The 14,409-nt window shown below is 34.7% G+C and overlaps 1 protein-coding gene and 1 long non-coding RNA gene across 3 annotated transcripts in view; both read left to right on the top strand.

The window, feature by feature from the left end:
* The window catches only part of LOC147842882 (uncharacterized), a 797,275-nt gene that overhangs the window by 660,511 nt on the left and 122,355 nt on the right, over positions 1–14,409 (top strand). The window lies entirely within an intron of this gene.
* On the top strand, positions 592–13,972 carry qng1 (Q-nucleotide N-glycosylase 1). Of its 2 annotated transcripts, none has more exons than XM_087263664.1 (5): positions 592–651; positions 4,990–5,328; positions 8,746–9,002; positions 11,845–12,040; positions 13,681–13,967. In XM_087263664.1, exons 2-5 carry the CDS (start codon positions 4,992–4,994, stop codon positions 13,908–13,910), a joined length of 1,020 nt encoding a protein of 339 aa, XP_087119790.1. In that variant the 5' UTR covers positions 592–651; positions 4,990–4,991; the 3' UTR covers positions 13,911–13,967.

The following is a 14,409-nucleotide window of genomic DNA, read 5'->3' as shown; positions in this document are numbered from 1 at the left end:
TGACACAGTTTTCATCATAGCATATTTCATATAGCAATATCTTAGACAGTTGTTTAAAAAATTGTGAGATAATAGCTATATTTTAGCTGGTCTTAAAGTAATTTTTCTGGTATAAGTTATTATTGGCCATTAAAGAATGCAGTCTGACAGCATAGCTAAAAGACATGATTTCTGAACATATCACAGGATATACTGTTTAATAGGTTTTTAATATAAAAATAATTGTGAACTTAAAGGAATAGTTCACCCCAAAATGACAATTTACTCACTACTGAACACAGAAATTTTGAAGGAAGCTGAAAACCTGCAGCCATTGACTTCAATAGTAGGAGAAACAAATATGGAAGTCAATGTAGGTTTCCATCTTTCTTCAATGGTTTAGGATTGAAGTCATACTCAATAAGCTTGAAACCAGTAAATGGTGTGCAAATTATGACACATTACATATGTTTTGCAGCATTAGTAATATTTCTTTAAGCCTCACTCGAATGTTTGCGCATTTTTGCGCATCTATAATCCGCTTGAAGACAGAAACCCCGCTCTCTCTCTCACACACACACACACACAAACACGCACACACGTGAGAGGAGCAGTCTTAGCAAAAGAAGAAAGCGGGAAGAAGCAGCTCACATAACACGGACACTACAACAGGTGTGTATTCTGAATTACAGATAATTCTGTGAAACAGCTCTACTTACAAAAAAGACAAGTCTGTGTTTGCAGTGGATGTACAACTTTGTTCCAGAGCCATTCACACAGGTCCTCCTGCGCTCTCATGTCTGTCATAACTCTCCTCTTCTGTCATTGGGTTGTTCAGTGGTGGAAAGAGAATTGAAAAGCATAGGCTACTTAATTAAAAGTACCATTACCTGCCTAAAAATGTAGTGTGAGTAGAGTAAAAGTATCTGTTGTAAAATTACTCAAAGTAGGAGTAAAAAGTAGCTCTTTTAAAAGTATTCATGAGTGAGTAGTGAGTATTACGCTGTTAGTTGACGCATTAACATGTAATTTGTGGATGTGTGTGTAAACGTAACATTCTGTAGTGCATTTATTTATTGCCCAGCAGTCACACAACATCATAATACATTAATATTAGTTTAGATTTCGGTTGTGATGTCAGGTGACCACAATTCAATGTCTAGCCAGCGTCTAAGGACAACACTATTTTGATGTCCAATAATGACATCAAATGACGTTGATATTTGGATGATTTTAGGTTGTTAGAAAGTGACCAAAATCCAATGTCGAACCAACCTCTTGAACCAACATCCTATTGATGACAAATAACTGACATTTATTCATCAGGTATGGCAACTAAAATTCAACATCTGATAGACGTCATAGTGGAAACGTCTACACAACGTCAAGCTGTAACATCATTAGACGTTGATATTTGGTTGGTTTTAGGTTGTTAGAAAGTGACCAAAATCCAATGTCGAGCCAACATCTTGAACCAACATCATATTGATGTCAAATACTGACATTTATTCATCAGTTATGGCAACCAAAATTCACATCTGATAGACGTCATAGTGGTAACGTTGACACAACGTCAAGCTATAACATCATTAGACGTTGATATTTGGTTGATTTGAGGTTGTTAGAAAGTGACCAAAATCCAATGTCAAGCCAACATCTTGAACCAACATCCTATTGATGACAAATACTGACATTTATTCATCAGTTATAGCAACCAAAATTCAACATCTGATAGACGTCTTAGTGGAAACCTCTACACCAGGGGTGGCCAACCCTGTTCCTGGAGAGCCACCTTACTGCAGATTTCAGTTGCAACCCATATCAAACACACCTGAAGCAATTAATTAGGACCTGAACACCACGTCATAATTACAGGCAGGTGTGTTTGATATGGGTTGCAACTGAAATCTGCTGGAAGGTGGCTCTCCAGGAACAAAGTTGGCCACCCCTAGTCTACACAATGTCAAGCTGTAACATCATTAGACGTTGATATTTGGTTGATTTGAGGTTGTTAGAAAGTGACCAAAATCCAACGTCGAGCCAACGTCTTAAACCAACATCCTATTGATGACAAATACTGACATTTATTCATCAGTTATGGCAACTAAAGTTCAACATCTGATAGACGTCATTGTGGTAACTCGGTCCTAGAGGGCCGGTGTCCTGCAAAGTTTAGTTCCAATCTCAACTAGACGCACCTGGGCTAGCTACTCAATCTCATACTAGGCTTTCTAGAAACATCTGTGCAGGTGTGTTGAGGCAAGTTGGAGCTAAAATCTGCAGGACATCGGCCCTCCAGGACAGTGTTTGGACATCCCTGATCTAAAAAGTCTTTGGGTCAATGCGCGTAAAGATTTTGAACATCTTCTTGGACACTTTTAATGCTTCCAAAGAGTTTGCTGCAATGTAAAGTGCACATGTCTTGAGGTAGTTCACTATGATGCAATTTACCTTTTATGTGTGATTTGATTGGACAGGAATTACAGAACTGATTTTTCTTGTTCCCATAGACAAGAGGAAATAAAGTAGTGACTGCAGGTCGAAGGAAAGTAGTGGAGTAAAAGTACAGATGCTGCACTAAAAATGTACTCAAGGGAAAGTAAAAGTACACATTTTTAAAACTACTTATTAAATTACAATTCCTGAGAAAAACTACTCAATAACAGTAATTTGAGTAATTGTAATTAGTTACTTTACACCACTGATATCGTTACTTCTTTCGATATTCAGTGTGATTGAGAATTGGAGAAGGATTTCTTGATGAGGCATTTAAAAGACTTCAGTACATCCGCTTTTCAGCTGATCAAGGCACATGACACAAAATGCACACTTCGAGAATAAGTTTTAAATTGCGGTTTGTTTGAAATTGTTTACGACAAACAGTGTTGTTAAAATGCAGAGTAATAAAGTAATTAACACGTTAAGTAATTATATAAATATTTAACGATAAAACCACTAAAACAGTGTTGTTTAGATTTATTTTGCTGACTTAAATTATTTCATTCCTAGAGATGGGTTGCGGCTGGAAGGACATTCGCTGCGTAAAAACTTGCTGAATAAGTTGGCGGTTCATTCCGCTGTGGCGACCCCGGATTAATAAAGGGACTAAGCCGACAAGAAAATGAATGAACTTAAATTATTTCAAAAGTTTCAAAGAATGTTAAATCTCTAAGAATGTTTGATGCTTAATCTCTACTGTATAAATAATTGCTTGTTTCTCTAGATTTAAAGATTTTTATGATTAGAAAAAGTAGTATATACAATACATGTCAGTATTAGGAAAAAAACTAAACAAAAAAAGAAAAAAAAATTAAGCATATAAATGATTATATGGGGTGATGCAGTGGCGCAGCAGGTCGCTGGTTCGTGCCTCGGCTGGGTCAGTTGGCGATTCTGTGTGGAGTTTGCATGTTCTCCCCGTGTTCGCGTGGGTTGCCTCTGGGTGCTCCGTGTTCCCCCACAAGTCCAAACACATGCGCCATAGGGGAAATGTCACTTTAGCTATATAACTAGGCAGGTTAGGGTAATTAGGCAAGTTATTGTATAACGGTGGTTTGGTCTGTAGATTATCGAGTAAAAATACAGCTTAAAGGGGCTGATAATTTAGTCCCTAAAATGGTGTTTAAAATTTTTAAAGCTTTTATTCTAGCCGAAATAAAACAAATAAGATTATTTCCAGAAGAAAAAATATTATCAGACATACTGTGAAAATTTCCTTGCTCTGTTAAACATAATTTGGGAAATATTTAAAAAAGAAGAAAAAATTCAAAGGGGGCTAATAATTCTGACTTTAACTGTATATATATATATATATATATATATATATATATATATATATATATATATATATATATATATATACAACAGTTCTGTCTGGTTCTCGAATCTGATTGGCTGATAGCCGTGATATATTTAAGTAATATCAGCACTCGTACAGCCTCTTACCCTTTGTGTATTACTCCGCCCACATAAAGCCAGCAAAAAGCAGACATTACAGATCTAAAGTTTAAAAGATGCACGCTCAACTGTTTAACTGTCAGCTTTGAATCCAAAGCGGAAGAAAGTAGTTCCTCTTAAAACTGTTGTATAAACGGAATATTACACTCGTAGCAGTGCGATATGGCTGTATATCGGCACTGGTGCGGGCACTAAGCCAACGCACCCCTCCCACCAGTGCCGATATACAGCCATATCGCACTGCTACTAGTGTAATATTGCTCATATAAATATATATATATATATATATATATATATATATATATATATATATATACATTCATAATATTTAGATATAAAATATAAAAAAGTTTGGTATAGATTTGTTTTAATAATATCTGAGCAATATCACACTCGTAGCAATGCAATATGGCTGAATATAGGCACTCGTGGGAGACGTGTGTTGGCTCGAAGCCACAGGCCGAGTGTCTTAGTGCCCCAGCAGTGCCAATATACAGCCATATCGCACTGTGTGCACTTCTGGAGTGGGATATTGCATATTTATACAACAGTTTGATGGCATAACTGTGTATTTAAAAAGAAAATCAAGCACAGAGAGTCTGAAAAACCTTTTTGTAGGAGGAACTACTTTCTTCCGCCATTCATTCACATTTGCAGCTGACGTCAGAACAGCAGAAACCATTGCTACTTCACCAAAGTCACTTTAGAGCTAATATTTGAATGATTGTAGTGAGTTTATTGATCTGCTGTCACTCTTTGTGGACAGAGTAATACACAAGGGTGAAGAGGCTGTACGAGTGCTGATATTGCAGAATGTCGTATGACTATTAGCCAATCAGGCTCGAGAACCAGACATAACTATTGTATATATTATATAAAAAAAACAAACTTTCATTTTGGATTCGATTAATCTTTCGCAGCAAGAAGGTCGCTGGTTTGAGCCATGGCTGGGTCAGTTGGGATTTCTGTGTGGTGTTTGCATGTTCTCCCCATGTTCGCATGTGTTTTTAGTGTTCAGCAGCCACAGACTCACAGTCTTTCTCCAAACAGAAGGAATGGAGCAGCCGCTGTCCCCTCGAGAGTCCGGCCGGTTTGTGTCTGAGCGCAGTCGGGATGTGTTTGTGGATGAAGACGGTGTTAAACGTGTGGCACAGATGATCTATGAGCTCCGGGACAGTGACGAGTTCACCGCCAGCGGCTGGAAGAAGATGAATCCTCTCGCACCGTCACCGGACTCGGACGACGCCATCAACTGGGTGTTTGTGACAGACACCATGAACTTCTCCTTTTGGCCTGAGAAAGAGGACGAGCAGTGCGAGGTGGTGTGCAGGGGAGACACCTATCGAGGGTACATGTCTCTCTGTGCCGCCATCACCAGAGCCATGGACGAAGGTGACGACGATTACTTTATTCACTATAGGCAGCTATGTAGTTTTTATTGTTTATTATTATATATTATATTATATTATATTATATTATATTATATTATATTATATTATATTATATTATATCATATCATATTATATTATATTATTATGTTATGTTATATTATATTAAATTATATTATATTATATTATGTTATGTTATGTTATGTTATGTTATGTTATGTTATGTTATGTTATATCATATCATATTATATTATATTATATTATATTATATTATATTATATTATATTATATTATTATGCTATATTATATTATATTATATTATATTATATTATATTATATTATATTATATTATATTATATTATATTATATTATATTATATTATATTATAGTTTTTTATATTATATTATATTATATTACATTATTATTATATTATATTATATTATAGTTTATTATATTATATTATATTATATTATATTATATTATTTTATTTTATATTATATTACATAACATTATTATATTATATTATATTATATTATATTATATTATATTATATTATATTTTATTATATTATGTTATGTTATGTTATATTGTATTGTATTATATTATATTATATTATATTATATTATATTATATTATATTATATTATATTATATTATATTATATTATATTATATTATATTATGTTATATTATGTTATCTTATGTTATATTATATTATATTATGCTATATTATATTATATTATATTATATTATATTATAATTTATTATATTATATAATGTTATATTATGTTATCTTATGTTATATTCTATTATGTAGTATTATATTATATTATATTATATTATATTATATTATATTATATTATATTACATTATATTATATTATATTATATTATATTATATTATATTATATTATATTATAATTTATTATATTATATAATGTTATATTATGTTATCTTATGTTATATTCTATTATGTAGTATTATATTATATTATATTATATTATATTATGCTATGTTATATTATATTTTATTATATTATGTTATGTTATGTTATATTGTATTGTATTATATTATATTATATTATATTATATTATATTATATTATATTATATTATATAATGTTATATTATGTTATCTTATGTTATATTATATTATATTATATTATATTATATTATATTATATTTTATTATATTATGCTATGCTATGCTATGCTATGCTATGCTATGTTATGTTATGTTATGTTATATTATATTATATTACATTATATTATATTATATTATGTTATCTTATGTTATATTCTATTATGTAGTATTATATTATATTATATTATATTATATTATGCTATGTTATATTATATTATATTATATTATATTATATTATATTATATTATAATTTATTATATTATATAATGTTATATTATGTTATCTTATGTTATATTCTATTATGTAGTATTATATTATATTATATTATATTATATTATGCTATGTTATATTATATTATATTATATTATATTATATTATATTATATTATATTATATTATATTATATTATATTATATTATATTATATAATGTTATATTATGTTATCTTATGTTATATTCTATTATGTAGTATTATATTATATTATATTATATTATATTATATTATATTATATTATATTATATTATATTATATTATATTATATTATATTATATTATAATATATTATATTATATTATATTATGTTATATTATGTTATCTTATGTTATATTCTATTATGTAGTATTATATTATATTATATTATATTATATTATATTATATTATATTATATTATATTATATTATATTATATTATATATACAGTTTAAGTCAAAATTATTCGCCCTTTTGTGAATTTTAAAAAAAAATATTTCCCAAATGATGTTTAACGGAGCAAGGATTTTTTCCCTAGTATTTCCTATAATATTTTTTTTTCTGGATAAAGTCTTATTTGTTTTATTTTGGCTAGAATAAAAGCAATTTTACATTTTTTTTACATTGCAAAGTTCAAGCTTGATCAACTCTGACCTGCGAAATGGCATCACCTGATTGCGTGAGACCAATCGAAGATCAAAACATGGCCTCTCTGTTGTTGGACTTTCCCCTAGTCCCCCAGGTTCAAAGATCGGCCAGAGGCCTAAAATAAGTTCATATTAATTTAATGAATCAAATGGATAAAGCATACAGAGCGCTCTGGCCTGCAGAATAAACCCTTTACAGCAGGCATGTCCAAACTCGGTCCTGAAGGGCTGCTGTCCTGCAAAGTTTAGTTCTAACCTCAATCAGGCACACCTGGGCTAGCTAATCAAGCTCTTACTAGGGTTTCTAGAAACATCCTTGCAGGTGTGTTAAGGCAAGTTGGAGCTAAAATCTGCAGGACATCGGCCCTCCAGGACTGACTTTGGACATCCCTGCTTTACAGGATGAGGTTTACATGTTGGCATTCCACACTACTCTCTAACCCTGGCAGCCAAGTATATATCACTGATTTGCCTTCAACCCTGCCCGAGGGCGCTTTAGTAAGAAAGATCCTCCATTCAGATCAGTTCAATCATCAGTTAAATCATCAATTGTTAGGCAGAACAGCACATCTGCACAGAAAAAGTTACGCACACACATAACAGAGCCTACAGGAGAGTGAGCTTGAGCCCCTCCAGCCTGTGATTGTTCTTGTAAATGAGCACACTCTAGAACACAGGTGTCAAACTCAGTTCCAAAAGGGCCGCAGCTCTGCACAGTTTAGTTCCAACCCTAATTAAACACACCTGATCAAACTAATTGAGTCCTTCAGGCTTTTTTTAAACCTACAGGTAAGTGTGTTGGAGCAGGGTTGGACCTAAACTGTGCAGGGCTCCGGCCCTCCAGGAATTGAGTTTTGACACCCCTGCTCTAGAAGAAATGATGTAACATTCCGTCGATAACAAGTATGAGGAGTTATCTTCTGTTATCAGTCACACAAAGGCACGGCTGTTATGGAGCAAAATTATATGAGGTTAAGCACAAGGTTATTTGAGGATAAACACATCAGAATATGTTCATGCAATTATTTAAAAACAGAACTAAACTATTAATGCAATGATTAATCTATTAATGCAAAGGATGAAGTTAAAATCATCAAACGTTCCTTTACTGTACAGACACTAACATATGCACCAATTGCTTGCTTTTTTTAAATGTCTAATCAGGTCTAATTGTTTAATCCCGCCCCTTTTGCTGCGCCGTACAACAGAATTTTGCATGCTCAAACTCTACTGTGGCAAAACTCTTGACATTACACCAGCTAACAACGATCACCGCAGTTAATCAATGAATAGGTCTATTAGACAAATACGCAAGTTGAAACAAACAGAAAATGACTACATAAAAAAAATGCTAAGATGTGCGCACGCTGATGTTGTTTCTTTTTTTCAGGAGTGCCCATTACAAACCCCAGCTTCTTCAGTGAGATCAGTGAGTCCGAGCTGGCGAATGTGCTGCGTTCGGACAGCCCTACACCCATGCCCATGCTGAGAGAGCGGCACCAGGCCCTGACGGAGGCTGGACGGGTGCTCGTCCAGCACAGAGGATCCTTCCGCACATTCATGAGCCGCTGTGAGAACGATGCCCAGAAGATGGTCCAGCACATTGTGGAGAACATCCCGTCATATAGAGATGAAGCCACATATGAGGTTAAAGATGTTTGATTGATTTCCCATTACTGGTTTGCGGCTGTAAGGGCATCTGCTGTGAGAAACATTTGGCAGAGTAGTTCATTCTGCAGTCGGTTCATTCCGCAGTGGCGACGCCTGATAAATCAGGGACTAAGCTTAAGGAAAATGAATCAATGAAAGTTTAATTGGACTCTGTGCTTTTGTGGTAACACTTTACAATACGGGACACATAGTTAGGTAAAGAGTACATGCAGGAAGGGGTTATCGCAGAATAAAGCACTGAGAATAAAGACTGAAGTGCATTATTCTGTGATAACAACAGTCCTGGATGTCACAAAACATAAAAATTTGACACAAAACAGTGTTCTGAGCCATACTAGTTTTGCAATTTTTTAATTAAAGGCAAAGCCGACAGAAATGAAAACGGAGTATACACTAACCTGTGTGTTGTTCATTCACAAGATGGCACCAAACGTTTAAAAACAGTTAAGCAGAAACATATGAATGTGGATGTAATTATACTGGATTTAAATGTAATTCGAGGTGGTTCGAAGTTTCCAGGCCTGTGTTATTTAGTGGTTGTTATCTTGGAATACCTTGGAATGCTATGACTGACCAATCAGAATCAAGTTTTCCAGACAGCTTTGTGATATATTAGGAAAAAAGTGCATCCAGGAGGTTTTTATTGAAGAGTAAAGCTTAAAAGGATTATCAACAGCCCGATGCGAGTTGGATCACTGTCGTATAAGACCGAAGGGCTTAATTCTACAAAAAAAACAGCCTGATCTCATGAGAAAACGTAACTATTTTATATTTTGTCAGTTTAGTGGCTAATTTGTACAAATTTGTACGATTTTAAAAAGGAGGCGTGGCACCCAACCCCACCCCTAAACCCAACCGTCATTAGGTAATGAGCAAATCGCACTAAATTATACGAATTAGATCATACAAGTTCATACGAATTAGCCACTAAATCAAAAAGTTACGAATTGCTGGAAGATTGCATTGGTAAACAACCATCCTAAATGTACTTCATCCCCTTATTACACTTCTACTTGCCAAAAAAAACATAAACATTAGACATCAATTTTATTGAGTTGTAATACTTTATTGATTCCTAAATTAAATGGAAAGCTGGCAGAAACAGCTGATGGAGTATACACTTAACTGCGCATTATTCAGTCACAAGATGGAGCCAAACAGGCAAAAACGTAAAGCTGACAGAAACGAAACTGGCTGAATAAAACATAGACTAACCTACATATTATTCATTCACAAGACGCCAGTCAATAACAGTTAAAAACCACAATGTGACAGACAAGAAGATACATCTGAATGTGGATGTAAGTTTATGGATGTGAACGTATTCACAAATGGTTACGATGATTTAGAGTTCCCGGATGAACCTGTGTTATTAAACAGTTGTTATCTCGGAATAACAAACCTTGAAATGTTGCGACTAAACATGTCAAACATTAATAAATTCTGTAATAAATGTGTTGTTCGTTGTTTTGTCAGGCTAGTAAATACAACAACTAACATTAACTATGTGTCCCGTATTACAAAGTGTAAAAACGTTTTCTTGTGTTTAATTAAATTGCATTTGATAAAAATTGCAGACACCATCATAAATTATCATTATAAAACCCATAACTCAAACGAAACAATCTGCATTTTTACATTTTCAATACAAGTGCCAATGAGTTTGTGGTTTAAGTCATCACTAGGATAAGAAAACAAGTATACACAAATACACTTGTATATGTGGTTTACAAGGACTCTTAATGATGTATTTGTAACCCACCGGTCCTACTGCACCCAACCCTGTCTGAGCTGGTAACCGGTGATTCTTTGTATGGAAGTTGGTTGCTCTAACAAGGAGGCTAAAGACCATGGCCTCTAGTGTATGCTGCTGGAGCACCTTTAGAGGTCAGAGGAGTGAGGTTTTACCTGCATAGCACTTTGCTAGCTGACCTCTGTTACACTCACCCACCTAAACCTCAGTCCCATCCCGGACGAGCCCCCATGTGTATCTCACCGGTCCTACTGCACCAAACCCACTCTGAGCTGGGATCGAACCGGCGATTCTTTGTATGGAAGTCAGTTGCTCTAACAAGGAGGCTAAAGACCATGGCCTCTAGCGTCTGTTGCTAGAGCACCTTTTAGAGGTCAGAGGAGTGAGGTTTACCTGCATAGCACTTTGCTAGCTGGCCTCCGTTACATATTTTATACAGTAAAAACAGCTTGTTATATAGCCCTACCCCACTCCTATATATATTTATACCAAATAAAAAGTTTGAAGTCGGTTATTTCTAAATATAGATAATAACTGACTTTAAACATTTTTTGAGGTAAAAATACTAGTGGTCTAAGACTTTTACACTGTACTATATATATATATATATATCAATTAGGGATGTAACGGTATTGTAAATACCGTCATACCGCAATATTAATTTTTTTCGATATTACCGTAGTCGCATGACTCGGTAAAACTATAGGTCTTCTGAGAAAATTTGCTCAGGCGAATGAAGCGAACGGGAGGTAGCGAAAACTACAATTCCCATCACCCCAGGGGTGGCCATCATCCCTTGCGGTCTGTTGTCGCTACAGATCCAGTAATGCGGAAATGGAGTGTGCTGCTAGAAGCGGGCATCAAAAAGAGCTGGAAATGATCGAACCTGAAGCGGGTGTTGTCGCCGCACGCGTACTGAATAGCGAATGAAGCGAACGGGATAATAATAACTGACTTTAAACATTTTTTGATGTAAAATTACTAGTGGTCTAAGACTTTTACACTGTACTATATATATATCAATGTTTTGTTAATAGGTGTATATATATTTGTTTGCTATTGTAGGGTAAGAGAATCTCGTTTTACAAGAGGGCTCAGATTCTTGTGGCAGACTTCTGGGGCATCATGGAGGCACGAGGAGAAGGCAACATCCCAAACCTCGACTACCTGACCATGTTCGCCGACTACAGGGTCCCACAAGGCCTGGTGTATCTGGGGGCTTTACGCTACTCCGATGCCCTTATGGAGACACTGAAAAACGGTTTGTAGCTTGTTTGCTTAGCTAGTCTGGACCTATTTTAAAGATTCTGAACTGTTTTAAAATCTATTTGAAAGAGTGCAACATGCAAGTGATTACCAGTTGAAGAAAACGTTTCCATTACAGCAATGCAGATAGCTTTTTTGAGAATAATTCTTTTGAGACTTATATCAGTATTGTAATTCGCTATATGCAGTGGTGCAAAGATTAATGTTGCCATTACTTTTCACAAACTTTTAAAGACATTTAGGGACCGAAGACAGTGATGAAGTGTTTCAGGTGTAATTCTGATCTCATTCTTCCTGCAAACAAGTCTTCAGGTGGGCAACAGCACGGGGTGTTTGTTGTTGCAGTTTGCGCTTCAAAATGCATTCTCTATTGGAGACAGGTCGGGACTGCAGGCAGGCCAGTCAAGTATCTGTTTCCTCTTCCTCCGCAGCCAGGACTTTGTAATGTGTGCAGAATGTGGTTTTGCATTGTCTTGTTGAAATATGCATGGGTGTCCCTGGAAAAGACGTCTTCTTGAAGGTAGCAAATTGTACTCCAAAACCTCCATGTAGTTTTCAGCATTAATGGAACAGAAGTGTATGTTACCTTTGCCAAGGGCACTTGACCATGGTCGACCCTGGCTTTTGGACTGGAAACAGTCTGGATGATCCTTTTCTTCTTTGATCCTCAGCACACGGCGTCCATTTCTCTCAAAAATGACCTGAAATGCTGATTCATCTGACCAAAGTACATGTTTCAACTTTGTGATGGTCCATCCTAGATGCCTCTAAGCTCTGAGAAGTTCGCTTCAGGACACTGTTAACATAGGGCTTCCTTTTGGCACAATACAGTTTTAAGTGGCATTTGTGGATAAAACGAAGTATTGTGGTACTTGACAAAGGTTGGCCAAAGTACACCTGAGCCCATGTAGTGATATCGCTTATAGATGAATGAGGATTCTTGATGCAGTGCCACCTGAGGGATCAGAGATCACAGCTGTTCAGCTTAAGCTTGCGCTCTTGTCCTTTACACACTGAAATTCCTCCAGATTCCTTTTGATGGTGTTTTACACTGTTGAAGGTGAAATATCCAAATGTCTTCCTATCTTTCTTTGAGGAACTGGTGATCCTCGGCCCATCCTAAAGGACTAGACCTTCTTGAATGCTGCTTTTGTACTTAATCATAATTAAATTCACCTGTTCATATTGTCTGCAAAGAAATACAAGTCAAAGTAAAGTTGGAAATCACTACTTTATTTTTTCATTTGCGCTTTTCATACTGCCCCAACTTTTTCTGATTTGGGGTTTTAAATAAATAAATGATTGTTATCCATCGAGGACTTCGAGGACAACACATACACTTAATACACAAATACACTTAATTGAACGTGCACATAGACATCATCTATATACTATATAACTGCAGGTTAACTATGTTTATATATAATAACTTTAACTGTTAAAAGCTATTTTTAGTTAGTTTAGTTTAGTTACTAGTTAATTAAATTTATTTGTAAGTAATAAAGTAATAACCTTAACTTTTTCCAAATTTGATTGTAACACAATACTGTGCACTTTTTGTAAAGCTGCTTTAATACAATAATTATTGTGAAAAGCGGTAGACAAATAAACTTGAACTGAATTATTCTGTCACAGGTGAATTGTTGAGCTCGGGTGAGAGGCGAGAGGTGGAGATCAGGGGTTGCTCTATCTGGTGTGTGGAGAAGATCCGACAGCATCTGTGGAAGCTGGTGGAGGAGAAAGATGGGAAGAGCTGCCACATCAACTCTGCTCTCATTGACTTTTACCTGTGGCCATATGCCAAAAAACACCACAAAGAAATGGCCCACATCCCAATCCATCACACACGATGCATCTACTATTGACTGCATCTCCTTTTTCTATCATGCTGTTTAGAACTCTAAATAAAATGATGAAAACGAGGCGATTTACTTCTGGAATATATTGTTTTAATATTAAGGGTTAGTTCACGCAACAATTAAAATGTTTTAAATGTTTATGTCAGTTTTATATTTTCTAAACACAAATTTTTGTTGCTGTTTTTTAACACTATAGCTTATAGACATCTTTAAAGCTAACATACTGATTCTAACATCTAATAATCTTTATATTAATTTCACGGGACCTTTAACCAGTAAAGGCTTTGTTTTTTTACATACACTGAAAACATTGCATGGTTCCACACATTCAATTTGTGCTGAGAGAACATGAAGGAATTACATCAACGTATTAGTTTTTACAGAGTTAAGTGGATTGAATTTAAAACAAATTAAGTTGTCCACCCAAAAAAGCTCAAGAATTGTGTTTTCAGCTCATTTTACATTAGTAGTTTGAACAAACAGCTAAGTTTTGCACATTCTTTGA

Source organism: Danio rerio, chromosome 8 (assembly GCF_052040795.2).
Source record: "Danio rerio strain M-AB ecotype USA chromosome 8, GRCz13ab, whole genome shotgun sequence".
In the NCBI taxonomy this organism is placed as follows: Eukaryota; Metazoa; Chordata; class Actinopteri; order Cypriniformes; family Danionidae; genus Danio; species Danio rerio.
The sequence above is the reverse complement of the archived record's forward strand: the minus strand, read 5'-3'. Positions and strand labels throughout refer to the sequence as shown.